This window comes from Mucor velutinosus, assembly GCF_035048745.1.
Source record: "Mucor velutinosus strain NIH1002 chromosome Unknown tig00001569, whole genome shotgun sequence".
NCBI classification, from domain to species: Eukaryota; Fungi; Mucoromycota; class Mucoromycetes; order Mucorales; family Mucoraceae; genus Mucor; species Mucor velutinosus.
Genome location: NW_027041921.1, coordinates 1,589,210 through 1,603,407, shown reverse-complemented (window position 1 = coordinate 1,603,407; position 14,198 = coordinate 1,589,210). Strand labels below are relative to the sequence as shown.

Sequence of the window (14,198 nt, the reverse complement as noted above, 5' to 3'; positions counted from 1 at the left end):
AATACAGTTGATTTCTATTGTATTTTACTGTTGGTTTATTTTTTTTGTGAAATCTATTCAAACTTGATTTCACTGCAAGATTCATAAAATTACTAAACGTATTATAAATTGCACTAGAAAATGGCAATTTAAAATTACCTAATAACTACTTATTAAAGTAGAAGAATATATTTCAATAAGATATTCGAGTAATTTAGTGGGAAGAACGTCAGATCCACAACCGATACGTTGTGGGTTCGACCCCAATAGGAGCATTTTTTTTTCAAATTTCTGAAAATCGATGTGCTCATATAAGAATATGGATGTGCTCACATGGGAACATCGGCCGACTTATAATAGATCTTTAGGAACGCCGATGTTCCCATATGAGAGCATTTTTCGCCTTTCGGGAACATCGATGTGCTCATTTGAGAACATAAAATAGATTCTCATATGAGCACATCGATGTTCTCATGAGAACATCAGTTGGGCCGTAGTGTTATAGAAAGGATAGATCAGAGTACTTCGGATGAGAGTCTAATTATTCATCCAGGCAAAAGCTAAATCATGATTAGCTTGCTGGAGTTGTCTTTTAGCATGATTAGACATTAGTTGATCTGAGTTGACTTATTTGTCAATCTAATTAATAGAACTTTTATCCATTGTTATAGTATATAAGAAGGATCATCTACCTGGCCAGTAGAGAGACTTCAGTTTACTTTACACCTGTCAGTTTGATAATAAAACATAGCTTTAAGTTGACTTTACTGTTTTTTTTATATTCTTTTTTTTTCGTGAATTTTAGTCTATAAAGCATCAAATTCCACAAAACATCGTATTAGAACAATTTTATACTTTCCCGCCTTAAGCGATATCTTTTGTGCAAGTTTTCTCCACATCTTTCATAAAAAAAAAGGATATCCCTCGCATAAAACTGTGTGATAGATACCAGATCAAATAATTGAATCTCGCCTTATTTTTGAATAAAGAAGAACGCTAATTGTATCTATTATTTAGATACCCTTTTATTACAAATACAAAATCATATTATATGGCAGGTCAACAGAAAATCAACTAGCTAGAATCCTTCGGTCCCTGAACCTCTGAGCCAATCAAATCGCTTGAAAACTCCGCTGACCTAAAAAAAAATTTGCGAGGGTTTCCCTCTGTTTTGACGTGAGGCAAAATTTTAAGCGCCGTTATAATAGCAATATAGCCGCCGCTATCATCAAACTTCCCCCAAGTGCTAGAGCATGCCTTACTTACACCTCCTAGCTTTAGATTCAGGCATTGAGACCCTCAATCATCACTAAAGTAAGTAGTGATAACCAAGTGGAGGCGGCCTATCTACCTCCTAGCCTCGGATAAAGTCTTGTTGAGCTTCAGGGATAGGCACATCCACACAACGTAAAAAAAGGTATGCTTCAAAGAAACATGATAAAAGAAAGAAAAAGAAAAGAACATGCTACAGTACTATAGGAGTATTATAGTAGTAGTATGTAGGCAAAAAAGCAACACTCACGTAAAAAAAAAGTGAGTTAAAGAAAAGAATAAGAAATACAACATCAAAGAATGTTGAGAACAGCTCGCTGTTGTTGCAACAAAGATGCATACATGAGCAACGTGCATGATAATAGTCTGATGCAAAGGAACACAAACATACATAATTGCATGAGCAATAGTGGTAGTATAATTGTGTAATACAACATAATGACTAATGGTGTTTCATGTGAAGCGACAGAGGCAGCACAGACAACAACCCACGGCCATATAACAAAGTAGTATTGCAACGGCAATACAGATATATAGCAGCACATCATGCTTGTTGTTCATACATAAGAAGTAACGACATTGCAAGCATCCGTTGAACTGATCATATCACAGCCAACAAAGGAAAGAAAAAAAAAGCGCAACAAGGCAAACATTACGAATGCAATATCACGATAAAGCAAGCAATAATACAAACGTTCAAAGAAGATTTATATTATCGCTGCCAGAAGAAAAAAGATACTTACCACTTACCAGAACCACAACAGATAGACCAGAGATACGCATTCAGCAGAGATAGTACAAAGAACAAGCATACAACAGAGATAGCAGACCAACAAAGACCAGACTAGCAGCAGCTACACCAATAGCAACGCCAGTAGCAAGAACACCAGTAGCAAGAACACCAGTAGCAAGAACACCAGCACCATAGAAAAACCGAATAACGAGCGTCACCAGACACTAGACAACGACTAAAGAAGGAACCACCAGAGATAGAGACCAAAAAAGCAACAGCCAGACATAATAAACCAAAGAAGCAGACAGCAGAGGAGGTGGCAGAGAAGTAATGGCAGCAGCACCCACATCAAACAGGTAAAACAAATTATCGAAACCTAATAAACAAATTCGATTATTAGTACTTGTTCTATATCTTTCTGTGCTCGTTATCGAATGGTACCTATTATATTCCAATTCAAAGAAGCAGTATCAAGTGCTTTTAACAGTGCAAGGCCGTGTTATCAGATGATAGAGTGTTATTTTAAATCAAAAGGGTTCCAAAATCAACATGGTTTGATACTAAACGCGTTTTGGAGAAAGGGTGAAAAAATCGTTGGTATGAAAAAATGAGAGGGCGCCCTATCCAACGTCACGACCAGTAGATTCGGTCTCAGTCTTCTGTCACAGTAGCTGTCGTTGCGGCACTCAAATTCGAAATTGTGCAGTGGGGTATTTTCGTGTTCAAATATGACTTGATCTCGCATTCTTTGAACGTTTTTGCTAAATTCGACTATGAACATTGTCGTGGTTATACTTTACTTTCTAATGCTTCTATATTGAGTCGATGAAGGCGCATCGAATGAAGCTGATTACATTCAACTTTCAAACCGAAAATAAGGAGCAATTTGAAAAAATATGAAAACAGGTTTTCTCTGAATATGTCAACATTTAGTATATACAAGCCTCATAGAAAGAGTTTACAATGCTTCATTAAATCTTTACGATCAATTTGGTCTGATATGTATCACAGTAAAAGTCGTCATTTTTGGGGTGAAAAACGTGATCGTTCAATTTTCAAAAATTTTCCCTTGCTAATATTCATGAAAAAACGAGGATTTTCGTGGATTTGCAACGACCCAAAAAAATTGAGATAAAGCATCAAGAAGTAAAGCCTAGCCAAGAGAAGGCATGTGATGCTATTCCAAGCGCTCAAAACGCTTTGTGGCATGAGATATTCGTGCTTGAAAATAGCTAGATTTGAACATAATTCGACCTAAAACGACGGTGTAGTGGGTTGCGTTGCCAGAAGAGTAAGTGCTTTACACTTCTGTCTAATGCCCCTGATGTTCTGCATTGTACGGAACTCAATCCTTAAGTTAACGACGCTTTTATTCTAATTCTGACGATCAGATCATTTTGAGATGCTCGAATATAGCTGTAATGAAATAGCCACCCAAACGCAACCTGATTGAAAACCGAAATTCACCAAATATCATTCATTCAAATTCATGCTATTTGGATCTATTAGTAAAAGCGCTTAAATGTACATCAACAACCATTTAAATATACTAAAGTAACGATACACGCTTATATCGCACATCGTGTGAATGAATCACTCCTGATCACAGTGTACTCAATCACACCCATGATGGTGTTTAGGATATAGATCATCTCTGAGAGGCAAATGTATTAGGCGTTGTATATTACATAAGAGGATTTGAGAATGAGCTGAGATGCATAGTAGAAGTGAGAGGTCTTTATTCAAGCAGCACTAAGGAACATGAGTGGTGCCATCAAATGGCTAATCTATATCCTGGTTCCTAGAGAGTGGTAGCCTATGGCCTTTCGTCCCTGGAAGTGGGTTTCAATTCCGACAAATGTTCTTCCGTCAAAGCTATTAGGAAGAACATTCTATCCTGGATCATCTTTGTTGTTTATCCTTGACTGGTGGTTCATGAGTTCTTATGCAGTACATTCTCGTTAACTGGTTCAAGGCTTATACAATTATCCCGCATTCAAGATCAAGGTCCTATTGCTGCGGCACTGTCAAATAACTATAAATACCTTTGATATCTACACTAGTTTTGATCCCTATTCAATCTTGGAATAACATAATAAATATATTCAGTTCTAATTGTTATTTACTCTGTCTATATTTCGTTATTCTAAACATACATACAGTTTATATCTAAATCTGGTAACTGGATGAACTGTCGGAATACAGATCATAGTGGATGTATTCCACAAGAAGAAAAGAACATATTACTATAGGAGTATAGTAATATGTAGGCAAAAAATGGACACTCACACAACGCGAGTCAAAGAAAAGCATATCATAAATACAACATCAAAGATGTTCAAAAGAGCTCGTTGTTGTTGCAACAGAATTGCATACATGAGCAAAGTGCATGGTAAATAGTCGAATGTAGAGTAGCACAAACACGCACAACTGCAAAAGCAATGGTGGTATAAATTTGCACTACAACATAATGACTAATGTTGTCTCATGTCAAACCACAGAGGCAACACAACCAGCAAAAGAAGAAGAAAGCGCAACAAAGTAAACGTCATGATAAAATGCATTATCACGAGAGAGGAAGCAATAATACAAACGTTCAAAGAAGTTTTATATCATTCCGACCAGAAGAAAGAAGATACTTACCACTTACCACAACCACAAATAAACCAGAGAACAAGCATGCACCAAAGACAGTAAACCAGGAAAGACCGGATTCGCAACAGCAGCAGCAATACCAGCACCATCGAAAAACCAGAGACCAAACAAAGATCAGACAAAGACCAAACAAAGATCAGACAAAGACCAAACAAAGTTCAGACAAAGACCAGACAAAGATCAGACAAAGATCAGACAAAGACCAAACAAAGACCAAACAAAGACCAGACAAAGACCAGACAAAGACCAGACAAAAATCAGACAAAGACCAAACAAAGACCAGACAAAGATCATGTAATGAAATAGCCACCCAAACGCAACTTAACTGAAAACCAAAGTTCATCAAATAGCACTCATTCAAATTCATGTTATTTGGATCTATTAATGAAAGCGCTCAAATGTACATCAAAAACCCATTTAAAAATACTAAAGCAAAGATGCATGCTTATATCGCACATCGTGTGAATGAATCGCTCCTGATCACAGTGTATTCAATCACACCCATGATGGTCGTAATAAGTGATGGTATCTTTATCCAAATAGAATTAAATCAATAACAAGCATATTCAAATATGACAACTATGCCCCGCTGCCATAGTCGCACAATATCCCAGATAAAGGGTTCCATACTTCAATAACAAATATCACACTTTAAACCATCAAGGTTACATTAAAACATGCTATGACGATAGCTCACCCAAGCCCATCAAGGTTACTCAAATCGACCCTTATGGCCAGTGCTCTTGCATTGATTACCACTTTAAATCAAACATCATGTTGCATACAAGCATGCATCTTAGGCTACATTCACTTTCTCCTCAAGCCACCTTTTACAGTGTAGCAGCGTAGATGATGTTTATCGTATCACATCACATATATGTTTACAAGTCCAGTCAATTGTGTGTGCACAGGTGCCTCAGGAACTACAATACATTCAATCTCCCCAATGTCAAGATATCGAGATCCACCTACTACACTACATGAAACATATCGACTTAGGTGGCCTCTCAACAAGCTATACCAACAATCCATAAGGCCCCAGTGGCCTGCTATTTATATACCATCTCAACGTAGTAGTCATTGACCAGGGATCTACCATATTTAAGCAAGCTAGATGCCCTGTAATAAAGAAGCTCTTTGCTTTCGTTTTAGATACAGTTGACAACTGATTATTATCATCGACTTATTATTACGAATTCATCACATCAGCAACGTTTGCCAGATATCGCAATAGCAGCATCTATTGCTCTCTAACATCACTAATCCTACAAGCTAGTTGCAAATGTATAAATACTCTTCTTTTTTTACTCAATTCCAGGATCTTCAGTTCATTTTATACACAAATAAAATACAGTTGAGTTCTATTGTATTTTACTATTGCTTTATTTTTTTTCTGTCAAATCTATTCAAACCTAATTTCACTGCAAGAATAAAAGCGTCGATAACTTAGAGATTGAGTTCCGTACAATGCAGAACATCAGGGACATTAGACAGAAGTGTAAAGCACTTACTCTTCTGGCAACGCAACCCACTACACCGTCGTTTTAGGTCGAATTATGTTCAAATCTAGCTATTTTCAAGCACGAATATCTCATGCCACAAAGCGTTTTGAGCGCTTGGAATAGCATCACACGCCTTCTCTTGGCTAGGCTTTACTTCTTGATGCTTTATCTCAATTTTTTTGGGCCGTTGCAAATCCACGAAAATCCTCGTTTTTTCATGAGTATTAGCAAGGGAAAATTTTTGAAAATCGAACGATCGCGTTTTTCACGTCAAAAGTGAAGACTCTTCTTATAATTCATATCAAACCAAATTGATCGTACAGATGAAATGCAACATTGGAAACTCTTTCTATGAAACTTTCATATGCTAAATTTTGACATATCCATGGAAAACCTGTTTTCATATTTTTGAAAATTGCTCATTATTTTTGGTCTGAAAGCTGAAAGTAATCAGCACCATTTGATGCAGCTTCTTTAGCCCTTTAGAGATGTATTAGAAAGTTGGATGTGGCAACAACAGTTTTCATAGTCAAATTTAGCAAAAACGTTTAAAGGATGTGAGATCAAGTCAAGTCTGAGCACTAAAATACCACTGCACAATTTCAGATTAAATTGCCGCAATTACGGCTGCTAGATACAAGGCTGAGACTAAATCTACTTGTCGTGACGTCCGATAATAGGGTGCCCTCTCATTTTTCCATGCCCCCGTTTTTTACCCTTTTTGCAAAACGCGTTTTAGTATCAACCATGGTGGTTTTAGAAACCGTTTGATTGATAACAACACTCTAGCTTCCGATAACGCTGTCTTGTACTGTTAGAAGAACTTGATACTACTCTTTTAATGTGGAATATAGTAGGTACCATTTGATAACGAGCACTGGAAGATGTAGAATCAGCACTAATCGAATTTGTTTATTAGGTTTTGATAACTTTTTTGCCCGGTTGACGTTAGTGTTGCCGCCATTACTTCCCTGGTATCTCTGCTGTCTGCGTCTTTGGTTTATCATGTCTGGCGATAGCTTCTTTGGTCTTTGTCTGGTCTCTGATGTCGTTCTTCTTTCTTTGGTTTGTTTATGGTGCTGATGTTGCTGCTGCTGCTGCTGCTAATATTGTCTTTCCTGATCTACTGTGTATGGTGCATGCTCGTTCTTTGTTCAATATCCGGTGATTGCGTATCCTCTGGTCTATCTACGGTGGTGGTGAGTGGTAAGTGTCTTCTTTCTTCTGGTCGCAATGATATAAAACTTTTTTGAACGCTTGTATTATTGCTTCCTTTCTCATGATAATGCATTCATGATGTTTGCTTTGTTACGTTTTTCTTCTTCTTTTGTTGGTTGTGTTGCTTTACATCCGACTATTACCATGCATGTTGCTCATGTATGCACTTTCTTTGCAACAACAACGAGATGTTCTGAACGTCTCTGATGTTGTATTTGTTATACTTTTCTTTGACTCACTTTGTGTGAGTATCCCTTTTTTGCCTACATACTACTACTACTCCTATAGTGGTATGTTCTTTTCTTCATTCTTTTATTATTTTTATGTTTCTTTGAAGCATACCTTTTTTTACGTTGTGTGGATGTGCCTATCCCTGAAGCTCAACAAGACTTTATCCGAGGCTAGGAGGTAGATAGGCCGCCTCCACTTGGTTATCACTACTTACTTTAGTGATGATTGAGGGTCTCAATGCCTGAATTTAAAGCTAGGTGATGTAAGTAAGGCATGCTCTAGCACTTGGGGGAAGCTTGATGATAGCGGCGGCTATATTGCTATTATAGCGGCGCTTAAAATTTTGCCTCACATCAAAACCGGGGGAAACCCTCGCAAAAATTTTTTTAGGTCAGCGGAGTTTTCAAGCGATTTGATTGGCTCAGAGGTTCAGGAACCGAAGAATTTTAACTAGTTGATTTTCTATTGATCTGTCATTTAATACCGTGATTTTGTATTTGTAATAAAAGGGTAATCAAATGAATATAATTCAAGTGCTTTATTTAAAATTATTAAATAAGATGTAATTATTTAATCTAGCATGTGTCAAACTGTGGCATGTGGGGGATGTTTTTTAAACTTGATTGAAATTGGCATCATTTTTTTCAATCCTTTTTCAAATAACATGAAATGTAGTTGCCACAGAAGTTTTAGCTCTCCAAGTAGTGTCAGGTACACAAAGACTTGAATGTAACATTTAAACCTGTATAAATATCAAATCCATTTGCAAACCAATAAAGACTAACTTTAAACTTATATACATATATATATATTATATTTTTATACATATTGTTAAGCACAAAGAATAAAAGGATTATTATCTGTAGCTTATAAAAAATGTTCGATATTATAAAAACAAGAAAAGACTTATTTGAATAAGATCAGACACAAAAACTAAAAATTTATTGATGAAGACAAGAGTTATTCTATTTATTCTAAGTTCTGCAATTTATCTTGTACAACGCTTATCACATCTGGTGAACCTCAGTATTTAGATAGCTGAGATGCACTTCAATCATCATAGCTTGTCCATGTTGTTGCACAACACAGACATATCTACCCATCAAGAATACCTTAATCTTTATAGACAGTTGTAGCCCTTCTGGCACAACACATATAATAAGTCTACTACTTTGAAATTTCTACCTCTACGCACGACAGCAGACTTACATACAAGAGTTAAAAGGGGAGAATATTTTTTCATCACAGGAATTATAAACACGAGCACCATATGTATCAATAAAATAGTACTTTCTACTTATTATAAATTATTCTAACGAGTTACCTTATTATGATAAACCAGAAAGTTTTGTTTCAACAGGTGCTGTAAATTGTCAATTCTAGAAAGAATAGGCTACTTTCCTGCTTGGCTCTCTAAATAATGTTGCTGATCGAGCAGTAATAAGAATAGTAAATAGTCAAGATCCAAACGTGCTGCATCCCGGAGCCGAAAGGCTTTGTACAATGCAAAATTTCCATGCTCTTACCGAGAGCGAAAAAGGAATCACCCATTTAAAGTAATTTAATGCTCATCAAGCATTGTATCAATCACTTTTGGTTTCGACCATTGGTTCTACCATGCAAATTTAGCATTTATCTCGCCATGAAATGCCATTTTCCATAAAAAAAAAAGTTGCATAAAGAATAACCTTCATTTGATGCTCATGATTAGATATTTATCGAATCATTCAATCAAACCATGCTAAGACTATAGATTGAATGCTCCACCAAGACTGCCCTGAAGTGTTGGGCCCAGGCTGCAAAGTCGCCGCTTCAAGGTAATCTGCTGCGGTTTATGAGCAGAATTTATCTTACACAAAGTGCTCAGGGCCACTTTCATCTCTGATTTCATACAGATATTAAACCTTATTGCAATGATTTTTGTAAGACAAGAAAATGAGAATGATTATGACCGAGTTGGAGAAATAATTGCAGCCGCATTCAGGCAACAAGATGAAACAAAATTGGTCAATAAACTTCGCGAAAACAAGAGCGCATGGATCACGGAGCTTTCCCTCGTTGCTACAAGAAATGAGGCTGATGTCGCCATAGGCTATATCCTGTTCACTACAAGCAGAATTGGTGATCACTCAAGCCTAGTGTTGGCTCCACTTGCTGTTGATCCAATGCATCAAGCATCTGGCGTTGGTTAAGCATTAGTTGAAGAAGGCATTAGAAAGGCAACCGAGTTGGGTTTTCGGTCAGTCAATGTACTTGGCCACAAGGACTACTATACAGCATTTGGATTTGAACCTGCTTGGAAATACAATATCACTAGTCCTTTTGATTTGACTGATCCTGATGTGCTTCAAATCAAGGCATTGTCAAAGAATGGCCTTGAGGGCGTATCTGGTAAAATCGTATATGCTAGAGGGTTTGTAGAATAGAAAAAAGACTCCTATGTTTAACAGCTCACATAAATTAATCCCTTTTTTTTCAAATTACATAATGGAAAAGACTCGGTATCATGTAGTGCATGCAGAGCAACGTATATATATATATATATATCTATGTATATGTATATAATGGTTATTATCCCTTTTTCCGGTTGCTTTAGAGTTTCCAATTATGCACAGTTTTAGTTACAGAATTCACGATACATCTTGTAGGGTTGAGCACAACGTTACCCGGAATGAAATTTTGAAATATAGCAGAATCTGAGTGTCATTTTGACCAGGTGGTAAGCCTTCTCCCTGCATATCATACTGTTGTATCCTTGGAAGTACGTATGTGGAGCATATATGAATGCTTGGCAAGGGAATTCAAGCGATGGTTGATTGTAGCATTGGCGGTCGGAACAACATGTGCCTTTATTATCGTTGATATAGGATCCATTGCAACTCGTCAAATTATAGTAGCTGAAGCGATCCTTCAATTAAGGCAGCATACCTGTCCTCAGATTATCGACAGTATTCCTTTTGGCCATTTAGCAGGCTGATTATTGTTCCCAAAATCAAGCTAGCGTACTATTCTAGCATTTCTTTTGGTATATTTTTTGCTGAATCCACAAAATCTATATTTATAACGATTTTAAAACGTTACTGACATAAAGAACAGCATTGCACGTACACAAACGAATTCTCATACTACAAAATTAAAGTCGAATGAATGGAATGACATGTAGCCTTGAATTTTCTATAAAATTGCATTAGTTTGAGTTGCATCATGGCGCATTTTGTACAGTCGTGGAGGTGTTGTTTCGCTGAAAGCCGTTACACTGGCTTAATACATGCATACGTTGATTTGTGAAATAATGTACCATCAACCAACCTGGACAATCATCGTTTAATAAACGACTAGATTAAAGAATAGTGACATTTTTAATATTAAAGATACAACCGACAAAACACTGCTCTCTACAATAGCATACATGGTTGCATAACGCTGCATAGATTGTACATTTACATAGAGTGGAAAGGCTAGTATTCTCGCAAGATTACATACGCGACTCTACTTATTTGCAAATACGACGAGAGGTCATTAGGAGCATAACAAAACGCAGGTACACATACCATTTTAATTTGGCTCGACGACTACCATGGTTACCAAGATATCATGTTATTTTAACGTATCTCCTGACCTACACACCACACCTCCTTTAACAAAAGGTCCACTGCCTATCAATATCCCTTTTTTTTTGACACATGTAATATAAATACAGCCCAACTTGTAACTGAATTTCTTCAGCTTTCTCTTTCTTCATACTCACGTCCTAAAAAAAAAAATGAAAGATACTACAATTATCATCGACTACACACCAATACCGTTGAAGATCAAAGCAAAGAAATTCTTGAGACAGATGCCGAACTTCCTCAAAACCTACTTTGCAAGCATATTTCCCATCTTTCAATGGATCCACAGGTACAATTTGACTGTAAGTAGCTTGCATTGCCAGGAATAATTCAAGGCACGCTGAATCAACTTTCTCTGCAGTGGCTGGTACAAGACATCATTGCCGGTGTTACAGTGGGAATTGTCATTGTGCCTCAAAGCATGGCTTACGCCAAAATTGCCAATCTTGATCCACAATACGGACTATAGTACGTGTTACGTATCTTACCATTTCGTATCAGTTTAGCTAATAAGATGTAATAGCACTTCGTTTGTCGGCGTGTCACTCTACTGTTTCTTTGGCACATCCAAAGACATTAGTATTGGCCCCATATGTAAGCAGCGCAGTACATGAAAACAAACAATCAACACCGCATTGACATGTCTGATTCCATTTAGCCACGGTATCCTTATTAGTTAGTTCCGTTGTTAATTCCGTAATCAAGATTGATCCTAGCATTACACCTTCTGAGATTGCTGTTACTCTCGGTCTGTTTGCTGGAATTATCATGCTTATTATCAGCTTTCTTCGCTTGGGTATTCTCGTGGATTTCATACCTGGTAAGTCAAAGCACGCTATAAATTTACATCCAAACTGACAATTTAAGGGTAGAACCTGCCATTGCGGGATACATGACCGGGTCAGCTATTACGATTGTTCTTAGTCAATGCCCCAAGTTGTTTGGCATTCCAGATGTTTCAACACATGAATCGCCCTATTTGATCTTTGGCAATGTGCTAGCTAAATTGCCTCACACTCATCTGGATGTTGCATTTGGACTAGCCTCGCTGGTGTTTTTATACACAATTCGATTTGCTTGCGGCAGATATACAGCTAAATCACCGGCGCTTCGAAAGGCTGTTTTTTTGTTCGGCATCATGAGAAACGGCCTGATTGTCATTGTGGGCACATTCATCTCCTTTATGATCTGTAGAGGCAAATCAAAGAGCCCCATCTCTGTAATTCAATCGGTGCCTGCTGGCTTTGATGCGATGGGCATTCCTACATTGCGCTTTGATATTCTCCAAGAAGCTGGAGGCATTCTTCCGTCCATTGTCCTCATTTTGATTTTGGAGCACATCTCTGTAGCCAAATCATTTGGAAGAATCTATGATTACCAGATTAGTCCAGATCAGGAAATATTGGCCATTGGCGTGAGTAACATCGTGGGGTCATTCTTTGGGTAAAACGGAAACGCACAAAAGTTTGCATAAAGAACGAGCCTAACAACAATGTATAGTGGGTATCCTGCTACCGGTGCCTTTAGCCGTACAGCGATTATGGCGAGATCTGGTGCAAGGACACCCATTGCAGGTGTTTTCTCTGGCGCAATTGTTGTATTGGCCCTCTACGCCCTTACTCCTGCTTTTTACTATATCCCTGACGCTGTTCTCGCCGCCGTTGTAATTCATGCTGTTTCTGATATTGCTTCCGGAAGTAAATACCTCAAGGAGCTATGGCATGCTAGCTCTACGGAATTCTTTGTATGGCTTGGTGCTGTCCTAGTCACCATCTTTGTCGACGTAGAAACCGGCATCTACGCCGCTGTGGGTCTATCTTTGATCTTGATGCTCTATAAACTGGCCCGACCACCCATCAAGACACTGACAAGAATTTCAACCAATGATGGCAATAAGCCAACCACAACAGAAATGTATTTGGATGCTCAGGGCAACAAAACAACCACTAATATCTCTTCTGACAAAGATAGACACTATGTGTATGTCGATGCAGCGGACCCCAACTTTAAGGACTATATCGCTCCCGTGCCATCAGGTATTCTTATACTCAAACTATGCGATTCTCTCCTCTACCCCAACGCAGAGCATATCTCGGATGCTATTGTCTATACAGTAAGACAAAAAACAAGGTGCGGAAACACGGCTGACATGAACAAGAGCGACAGTGATCGTGCTTGGAATCATAGTGCACAAACACATGATTTCGATGCTTTGCAACTGCCGGTTTTAGAAGCCTTGATCCTCGATTTCAGCGCTGTCTGTCGATTGGATGCAACGGCACTTCAAATTCTTGCTACCACCCGTGATACAGTAGATAAATACGCTGGCAGATCAGTGGAATGGCATTTTTCCGGATTGCAAGGTGAGTCTGTTCGTCGTGCATTACTCCATGCTGGATTTGGTTCCTACTGCGCGCTATCTGGATCAGAGAGCTCAGGCAATTGCTCCCTTGTTTCCTTGGCCTCTGCAAATGATTACCAAATACCCTCCTCTTCAGCAGTAGCCTCGCCTAAATTGCCCATGCAACACATCGTTGTCAATCACCAAGAAGGCCTAGAATCAAGCAATTTCATTTATGACCTGGAAACAGGATCAGCTATTAATACGGGCGTTCCTGGAAGTCATGCATGCAATCCTATCTCTAACGCTCCTTGTACGCCAATAGATCGTTTTCCTTGCTTTCACTGGGATGTCGATTCAGCAGTACGATTCATTTGCAAGCGATGGCACGACAAGGCTCAAAAAATAGAGAAATTGGATACTGGCATTGCTATCAACTAGCTCGTAAATAGACTCACTATGTACAATGAATATAATAAGATAGACTCTCCTGTTTAATTAAGCTTGAGTAACTCGATTACCCACTGTTTTGATCTAATGATTGGACATGTACAGTATAAATCACAATAAAAGGTGGTTCAAATCAGATACTGAACTCCCAAATTGCCATGTATTTCATACATGGTACATTAGCCTGCATTGAACATATATATTAG

The 14,198-nt window shown here is 38.0% G+C and overlaps 3 protein-coding genes across 3 annotated transcripts; all 3 read left to right on the top strand.

Annotated features, from left to right (window-relative positions):
* Window positions 1-4,461: 4,461 nt before the first annotated feature.
* On the top strand, window positions 4,462-4,968 carry ATC70_012712 (uncharacterized protein; the record flags this gene model as incomplete). The annotated part of the gene is made up of 1 exon (XM_064831883.1): window positions 4,462-4,968. One exon carries the CDS (start codon window positions 4,462-4,464, stop codon window positions 4,966-4,968), a length of 507 nt encoding a protein of 168 aa, XP_064678163.1.
* Window positions 4,969-9,503: 4,535 nt separating this feature from the next.
* On the top strand, window positions 9,504-10,016 carry ATC70_012711 (uncharacterized protein; the record flags this gene model as incomplete). Its single annotated transcript, XM_064831882.1, has 2 exons — window positions 9,504-9,777; window positions 9,835-10,016. The coding sequence occupies 2 exons, from the start codon at window positions 9,504-9,506 to the stop codon at window positions 10,014-10,016; spliced, it is 456 nt and encodes a 151-aa protein (XP_064678162.1).
* A 1,337-nt stretch (window positions 10,017-11,353) lies between these two features.
* ATC70_012710 (uncharacterized protein) lies at window positions 11,354-13,983 on the top strand (the record flags this gene model as incomplete). Its single annotated transcript, XM_064831881.1, has 6 exons — window positions 11,354-11,503; window positions 11,563-11,669; window positions 11,725-11,795; window positions 11,860-12,021; window positions 12,074-12,644; window positions 12,702-13,983. 6 exons carry the CDS (start codon window positions 11,354-11,356, stop codon window positions 13,981-13,983), a joined length of 2,343 nt encoding a protein of 780 aa, XP_064678161.1.
* Between the last annotated feature and the right edge of the window lie 215 nt (window positions 13,984-14,198).